Source organism: Hippoglossus hippoglossus, chromosome 13 (genome assembly GCF_009819705.1).
Source record: "Hippoglossus hippoglossus isolate fHipHip1 chromosome 13, fHipHip1.pri, whole genome shotgun sequence".
Classification (NCBI taxonomy): domain Eukaryota; kingdom Metazoa; phylum Chordata; class Actinopteri; order Pleuronectiformes; family Pleuronectidae; genus Hippoglossus; species Hippoglossus hippoglossus.
Genome location: NC_047163.1, coordinates 7,912,677 through 7,921,595, shown reverse-complemented (window position 1 = coordinate 7,921,595; position 8,919 = coordinate 7,912,677). Strand labels below are relative to the sequence as shown.

Below are 8,919 nucleotides of genomic sequence, written 5' to 3'. Positions count from 1 at the left end.
AAACGTCTGCACCTCTTCAGTATGTGTGTGGGAGAAGGTTTTCACCGAGTGTCAAAACAAGGCAGACATTTTCCTGACTTCTTCTGTAAGGATGAAACTTTACTTTATGTTCAATAAACAGAGGATACCAATAACAACAACAACAACAACAACAACAACAACAAAACAACAACAATAACAACAACAATAATAATAATAATAATAATAATAATAGAGTAAACTCTGTAGGAAGTTAATTAAATAATGACAGGAAACTTTTTGTTGATTGTCTGGATGAATAAATTAGTCTGTTACTTCTTTTGTTTTGGTGTGTGTGTGTGTGTGTGTGTTTGGGGGGGGGGGGATGTGCTTGATCTCTCTCTCTCGCTCTCTCTCTCTCTCTCTGTCTCTCTCTCTCTCTCTCTCACTCCTCATTGTGATTCGCCTCCTTCCTTTATGTTCCCCGGGACTCCCCCTCCCCCTCGCCTCCTCTCCTCCCCTGGGCGCCTCTAAAAGCGGGACCCTTGGTGCAGGAGCCTCCTATTCTCCGTGCTCCTGCAGGATGACATTCCTCACACATCTGCGCTCCGCGAAGAACGGGCTGATCCTCCTCACCGCTCCGTTACTCCTTCTCCCGCTGCCTCTGGTGATCGGGACGCCGGTATGTAGTTTTTTTAAATGAGGTTGAAACCACACATTGACGTAGAAAAAGAAACCTGGCCACATTCTTACAAGTGCTGCTTGAAATCTGTGCGTAAAACAATTAGAGCGTTGGATCTGTCATTATTTGCCAACACGTACCTCATGAGAATTTCTTTAATTAAAATGTTTAAATACCTGTTTTATTAGAGAAAAACGTCACTGCGTATTTATGCAGTTTTTACACAAAAAAGGAACTAAATCCATCCTCACACTCACTGCGACATAGATGTTTTTATTTTGTCCATAATATGCACTGAGTCTGCACTGGTTCCCTCCTGCACCTGTTGATGCGCCAAGTGCGCAGTGCCTGTGCATGAGAACTGTCCGGTGTTGCCCGAGGCTGCTGCACTCCGGAGCCCTGTTAGTTTAACTCCTTGTTGTTAACACGAGGGGTCACGTCCAGCGTGGGAACACGCAGTCAAAGGGATCCACGTCCACTTTGCACACAGGCTCTAAGCATGTTATGATTGTTATGATGGACACAGACAAGGACACACAGAGTGGAGGCATGCCTGAGTCCAACATGAACAAAGGTGCTGTGTGCAGAGATAAGCATTCACTGGCCACTGGTGATAGAAGGTTTTGTTACAAGGGATTTTTTAAAGACTCAATCTAAAAACATGTCAATTTATTATGTCGTAAAATAATGATAATAATAAATAAAGGGGTGTTTATAGAGCTCATTAAATGCGCAAGCCGGTATCAAAGAAGTCTACTTATCTTTACCCTTTAAACCACCATAACATCCCATTGAAAAAATTATGTAACACAAACTTTGTCACCTTTCACAAAGGATCTTAACCCTAAAATCACCTTAAAAATGTTTGTTTGCTTGTATTTGCCGATAAATGTTTACATGTTTGTCCACAGGAGGCAGAATGTGCCTATGTGATCATCTTGATGGCGGTGTACTGGTGCACAGAGGTGCTACCATTGGCTGTAACCGCTCTTCTCCCAACCCTCCTTTTCCCCTTTTTTGGCATCATGCAATCCAAAGACGTAAGTGAACTTAGCAAACGTTACGTGTGCAGGATTTGTTCAGCGATGATGCATTTTGGTTCACACAAGTCTTCCTCTGTGCGGCCCTGCTGTTTCAGGTCTGCATGCAGTACCTGAAGGACACAAACCTGTTGTTTGTGGGGGGGCTGATGGTTGCAGTTGCCGTGGAGCACTGGAATCTACACAAGCGCATCGCCTTGAGGGTGCTGCTCTTTGTCGGTGTGCGTCCGGCGCTGTGAGTGGCTCCGTTCCACACCTCCACAGCACCTTGTCTGTTTGGCTTGTCACCTTTTAAGACCTACATTTACAAAGCATATCTAATCAGTCACGTCACACCTGAGCTTTTCATTGCCGTCATAAATGTCTGACAATGTCTTCCTTTGTTGTTATAAAACACCCGATGTCCCCTCTGTCAGTCCAAGTCCAACATGTTGATCTTTGATCTTTGCAGATTGATGTTGGGATTCATGGGAGTTACAGCCTTCTTGTCCATGTGGATCAGTAACACGGCCACCACGGCCATGATGGTGCCGATCGTCCAAGCAGTGTTGAGTCAGCTCAACAACAGCGAGGCAGAAGTACCTCAGATCCTCAGCTCAGAGGAGCAGGACCAGACGTCAGAGAGTGACGGCAAACAGCCTCAGACAGAGAAACAGAGCGACGAACAAGGTGGGCCACGGCCAAGAAACGTCCCAACTTGTTTGGCCAAGAAAACACTTTTAAGAACTTGCACAGCATCATTGACTTTCTCTACTTATTGCTGCAAGTAACACTTTCATTCCTTGCTTTTTGATTGAAGGCACAGTGGTGGTGACTTTCTTAGATGCCACAGTGGAGGCTGCCAGGCATCAGGAGGCAGCAGAAAGGCGGAAAATGTGTAAAGGGATGACCCTTTGTGTTTGCTACGCTGCCAGCATCGGAGGCACCGCCACACTGACGGGAACTGGTCCCAATCTGGTGCTCAAAGGCCAGATGAATCAGTGAGTGTTTCCACGTCATGTCGGAGTAGTACTGCAGTATTTACTATCATGTTAATTGACATATTGTATTTCCTCTTGTCGTTTTTTTGCTTAGACTGTTTCCTCAAAATGGAGATGTGATTAACTTTGCCTCCTGGTTTGGCTTTGCCTTCCCAAACATGATCCTCATGCTCACGCTGGCCTGGCTTTGGCTGCAATTTGTCTTCATGGGATTTAAGTGAGTTTTTTGATGGTTAAAGCCTAATTATAGTGACAGAGACTTGAAACAACGTCAAGAGACTTTAGCCGCATGAGGAGTGTAGAGGTGACACAGTTTTTTTCTTTCCTCCGCGTGTTTCCTCTAGCTTTAAGAAGACGTGGGGCTGTGGATCTGTGAAGACAGAGAAGGATATCGCTGCCTATAATGTGATCCGCGAGCAGCACCGTCTGCTGGGGCCCATGTCCTTCGGGGAGATCAGTGTCCTGGGGCTTTTCACTCTGCTGGTGGTGTTGTGGTTCACAAGGGATCCTGGCTTTGTCAATGGCTGGGCGACAGAACTCTTCAACTCCAAAGCAGAGTGTGTATACTGAAGTTTTGGATGGGTAATTCAAACGTTTCACTCATACACTGTTGTTAAAACTTTGATATAACAGTGTTTGTGAATCCTCTCCTCACTCCACCGCTCAGGTATGTGACAGATGCCACCGTGGCCATCTTCATCGCCGTCCTTCTCTTTGTCCTGCCGTCTAAACCCCCAAGTTTCTGTTCAAGGAGAAATCACAGCTTAGACACAGGTTGAGCCGTCATTCTGCCAGAATATCTATCATTTCTGATTATATACGTTTTGAGAGGGGGGGGTTCTGTGCAATGATTTGACATTGATCCCACTTATAATGGCTCTGTAGTTCCTCCTCCACCTCCTGGCCCAACTCCAGCTCTGCTCACCTGGAAAGTCGCTCAGAAGAAGTTACCGTGGGGCATCGTGCTTCTTCTTGGAGGAGGCTTTGCTCTGGCCAAAGGCAGTGAAGTAAGTGGCAATGATCATAGTGAAATGGGCCAAGAGCTTTAACTACATTATGGGAAGAATTATAACGTCTCAAGATGGGGAAGTGTGTTGATGGGTTCATCATCTGGTGTGTTTAAAGTTAGAATCCTTGAGATTTTGTATGTGTTTTTTAGCAATTGTCATTCAGTCTATTTATTTATAAAGCATAATACCCTTTTATGACTAATGCTCTGTATACTAGCTTGTTTTTATTTTTAGTGGCAGAGTCCATTGTTCCTGTATTGGGTTCACATTGCACAAGAGAATAACAATAAAGAACCTTTAGTTTTTAATGTTATATCAGGGTTGGGCCATAAAACAATATCCATAGTTATCGAAATTGAATTTTCATCAATATCAATACAACAAAAGTCCAATATACTTGGATATAATGGTTATGCATTGTGCAAACACAGTGAGGAGGTACAACAAATGATCGATCGAGCAAATGTTGTGCTGTTCATCGAGTGTTGGTCGTTCTCTGCCCATAAAAGAAGAATTTAAAACCACAACCTTCATTCCTCAGTCTTTAAGCTTAAACTAAATAATAATATGACATCTATCGTGTTCATTACCGATATCTACTGATATAAACATTTTCATCTTGATAACATTTTTGGCCATATTGCTGAGACCTGTGTAATATCATTTGTTTTATTAATGTTGCACCTTTCATGCCATACAGGAGCCTGAACACATTCTTATACACAGACCTGAACTAGAGTGCACTCATAGTAAATGAGAAGTTTGAACTGATCCAAACAGATGAAAAAGAGCTCAGCCCTAATGTTTTGTGTTTCCCTTTAGGTATCAGGACTCTCACAGTGGATGGGCGATCAAATGACTCCCCTGCAAAGTATACCTCCCTGGGCAATTGCTATCATTTTGTGCCTACTGATTGCTACCTTCACTGAGTGCACGAGTAATGTGGCGACGGCGACGCTCTTCCTACCTGTCTTAGCCTCAATGGTAAGTTTTCAGAGAGAGAGAGAGAGAGAGAGAGAGAGAGAGAGAGAGAGAGAGAGAGAGAGGTTTGAACGCAGGGTTGAAAGAAGCCATCATTACATTTGTGGGAAGTTATTACAGTTTTGAAAGCTGAATTATTTCATCTTCCCACGAACGTAAAATAATTGCGTATCACAGCATAACTTATGCATTTAAAACATTCTGCTGTGGATGTAGCCAACCCCCATTCCCACTATAACTCTTGTGGCCCAAACCCTTTTTGAAAATAGAGGTGAAAGTTCTTGAAGAAACACAAGAAACTCCGGTTGCCTTTGTGTAGCGTTCAGAAACACCCTGACCTGGATGATCGTGAATCTTCACCGACATGTGCCTTGCCATGTAACCTCTTTTGAACCAATTTCCCCAATTGCAATCCAGCGTTGAAACCACTTCCAGTCAGAATCAGCCTATTTTCCCTTGTTTGGTCGCCCATTTAGTTTCTCATTCAGGCTGAATGTGTTTTGGTCCCTTTCCCCTGGCCCCTCCTCCCATTGATAACCTGCCAAACGCATCAATCCAGCTCAATGAATTGTGGTGCTGCCCACCCCGCTGCGGCTGAAGAATGGCATCACTGTGCCTTCTAGTCAAGCACTCGAGACAACACCAAAGCTGGTTTGCAAAAGACGGTGCCAAGCAGGGGTATTCACATAGATATTTATAGAGGGGGGACGCCAAGTGGGTGCACAGGACACTTGTGTGAAAATTGAGATCGAGAGAAAAGAGTCAAAGAAAAAGAGCATTGGATCAGTTACATACAGCTGAAAGTGGAGAGATGACAATTTGCGGCCGTCCCGGTTTGTGGCATGTCACTTTCTGTGTCATCCTGTCAAGGGAATCTTTACCATTTGATTTAAACCTCTGACATGAGAAAACGCTCTCATCGCGGTGAGCTGATGTATACAGCCTACTGTTTAAAGAAGACTAAATATAAAGTTTTAGTCTTTTCACCCATTGTTTATTTTGAGAGGCAGAAATTATTGTATACGTGAAAGCTGCCGCGCGACGGGATATGTAATTCGGAAGCAAAGTCCACAGAGTTATGCTTTCTCCATCTCAGCAGTCTGCCATTATCGCCACAGTTGTCGCGCTCTTCTATTTTAGATATCATGACTCAGCCCCAAGCTTGTAGGAATTACATCTTAATTACACCCACCTAATGAGAGTTTTCACTCCGCCTAGAATTATACACATTTCCCACGGAATCATGAGTCAGTGATTACGGTTGCAGAAAAAACAGCCAGATGGAGGAAAAGGAGGATTTTGTGATCAAAGCTGTGTTCATCCCTGTCTCAGACCGTTGAAGCTCTCTGTGTGATTATTGCAGTCTCAGTCCATTGGAATCAACCCACTGTACGTCATGGTGCCGTGTACTCTGAGTGCCTCGTTCGCCTTCATGCTGCCTGTGGCCACTCCTCCGAACGCCATCGTCTTCTCTTATGGATACCTCAAGGTTTCTGACATGGTGAGTGATGCAGCGGTGCCTTGTGTTTATTCTGTTAAATTATACGGTGAGGATGCCGTCGCTGTGAGTCCACTGTTACGCTGTTTCTGAATTTTTGAGGGCAGAGTTATCTTAGCAGAGCATAAACACACATAGCCTCATTATGTTTAGTTTGTTTAATCTGAAGCCAAAAAGTCGCACAAATTGTTAAACAGGCAGTTTCTGTGACAAAGCCAGGTTAGCTGCTTCCACCATGTTTCCAGGCTTTATCCTAAACTAATCTAAGCAACCAGGCTTCTGGCTGCTGCCTTATATTCACCCGACAGATATGAGGGTATAGTGATTTTATACAAACAGCGTTGGGTGCACACATCCAAAAACATTCACAGGAACTGGTTCAGGTAACAAACTAAAGGCAAAAGTCTGAAAATAGATCTGCATGCTGTTCTGACCAGGCCACATATACTCATCAGGTATTGATAATGATGTCACAGGTATCTGTCTTCTCATCTAACAATACAATTTATTTGTATATGCTCCTTTTTTTCTAACAGGCCAGAACAGGAATCGTCATGAACATCATTGGCATCCTCTGCATCACACTGGCCATCAACAGCTGGGGCAAGGCCATGTTTGACCTAGAGACCTTCCCCGCCTGGGCCAACGTCACCGGGGTGTGAGCCTGGCTCCACCAGAGGAGATGATCCACGCACACCCTCCCCTCGCTGTCCACAAAGTGCCACAAACTCTGGTCAGAGCACCAGCGTAGGACTATATGGACAGCGTGCGTCCGAGTGCTGTTAGGACACAAGCCCCACATGGCTTGTCTTATTTGACACCTGAGTAACGCTTGAGAAGAGAGAAAGTGGTGATGGATATGACTGGGAATGGAAGAAGAGTAGGTGAAGAATTAAATTAAAACATTTTTTGTCTTTAAAGAAAGACCCTTTAATGCACGTAAAACAAGTTTGACAGAATTTATATACTGTCAGAATTTATATCCAGCAGTTTTTTCTAAAGACACCATTCAATCCAACTGTTTTTGAAACCAAGGGTAATTAAAGGAGCTCATGCGGTGAAAGATGTTTTGCACAATCACATGTCGTCACACCTTAGTAGGAATAAGCCATTCTGTCTGATACTTAGCACATTTACCCAAGTCCAGCACTTAAGTTCAGTTTTACTTTACTTAAGGATTTACATTTGATATCACTTCTAATTCTACCTTACAGTTATTTACACATATTTATTATCTGACAGCTGTAGTTACTAAGTTGCTTTGTTTTATAAGATTTTAAACTGAAAACATCAAGTTTTTGTAATAAATAGTAACTAGTTATAGATTAAACTTGGTATAATTATCCGCAACTCAACCACATACAATAAGTAACATTCTGCGATCATGTTAATACATTAGTAATAATAAAATAACAGGGTAGTCTGTATGCTGTAATAAGGGTCTGTATACTGTACCTTTGATACTTTTTTGTGGCAATATTTTAACTTAAGTAAAATACTGAATGCAATACTTTTACTTGCAATGATACTACTTTTACTTAAATGCTTCTTCCACCACCACCACCGCTTCTCTGTACTGTATTTTGAATTTGTTAGCCATCTTGGTATTTATAGAGAATGGGCTGATGTGTTCATCACAACAAAGACCTGACAACAAGTAAACACATGCACCCTGTGTTGACCTGTTTGTCTGAGGGGATGTGACACTTCCAGCATCAGTTGAACTTTGAACTGCATCATCGCTGCAGATGTGATCACTCTGTATCTGCCTTGTGCAAACACACTGACTCATTGTACTGTAGCTACATTTTCAATATGTCAGTCAATATGTCAAAAAGTGCTGACACTGTGAAATGTCCCACTGCAGTAATGAATTCTGTCTGAATTACAATAAAGTGGTATTTAATAATCACTGTACATAGTTTTTAAATTCAGAAACTTTTGCACATGAATGATGAATGAAGCATCTTGAAATGAACAGTGGAAATCATCAATAAATAATAAACTGCTTGGGACAAACTATAAAGAATAAGAGACATGTGTTATAATGAGTTTTAATGTTTCATTCTTGTTATATTCTCTTTATAAACACAGATTTGATAACACTGTAAGAACACAGCACAGACAAACTCTTTGCTAATATAATATAACCAATTTTGTATGATATAGCCAGAGTTGTGCATGCAGTATTATTAAATAATAAAAAGGTTACGTTTTTAAAAGAAAATCTTAACTGTCTCCGTGTCATTGTCGTCCAAAACAATAACACATCCCACTTTCATCCCCAGGCAACGTTATCTCAAGTGAATACGACCGTTCCCTGTGTTTTGAAGCACACACGTGTTCCGCTGCCTCTTGTTTATGACCTCTCGTCTCGTGTGTAAAGCTGATATAATCCCATAAACACAGTGTGGCAAGTCTCAGTAATCCCGCACTGAAAGGCCACACCTAATGCATGTAGGCAAAAGCTCTGTGTCATTGTCCTCTTGACGAGACGCTGCGTGACCCAAGGGTCAAGGCAGATAAACCGCTGCCGTGCATCACAAACGCTGTGAGGTCAAAGAGGCAATTTCACATGTCTCCGTTTAAAGACCCCAGAGAATTTACTCATTGATCTATATTACATATACACATGAGCAGTGTATTTCACAGGGAATCATAAGCCACATCAACAACACATGGTGCCAAAACATGTTGGTGGCATCATGTGACACTGCAGCATGGAGAAAGAAATGTCAGAGTTCTACCCTCAGTTCTTTTGGACAATTAA

General features: G+C 42.6%; 1 protein-coding gene across 1 annotated transcript; it reads left to right on the top strand.

Moving 5' to 3' along the window:
- Positions 1–483: 483 nt before the first annotated feature.
- slc13a5b (solute carrier family 13 member 5b) lies at positions 484–7,667 on the top strand. Its single transcript, XM_034604739.1, has 12 exons — positions 484–640; positions 1,552–1,680; positions 1,779–1,915; positions 2,132–2,349; positions 2,480–2,660; positions 2,755–2,877; positions 3,005–3,217; positions 3,328–3,434; positions 3,546–3,667; positions 4,493–4,654; positions 6,015–6,152; positions 6,686–7,667. The coding sequence occupies exons 1-12, from the start codon at positions 542–544 to the stop codon at positions 6,809–6,811; spliced, it is 1,755 nt and encodes a 584-aa protein (XP_034460630.1). The 5' UTR covers positions 484–541; the 3' UTR covers positions 6,812–7,667.
- The last annotated feature ends 1,252 nt before the right edge of the window (positions 7,668–8,919 follow it).

Coding starts and splice junctions, on each gene's coding strand:
- slc13a5b (XM_034604739.1), top strand. CDS start 542: ATGACATTCCTCACACATCTGCGCTCCGCGAAGAACGGGCTGATCCTC. Junction 641..1,551: donor CTCTGGTGATCGGGACGCCG/GTATGTAGTTTT, acceptor GTTTGTCCACAG/GAGGCAGAATGTGCCTATGT. Junction 4,655..6,014: donor TACCTGTCTTAGCCTCAATG/GTAAGTTTTCAG, acceptor TGATTATTGCAG/TCTCAGTCCATTGGAATCAA.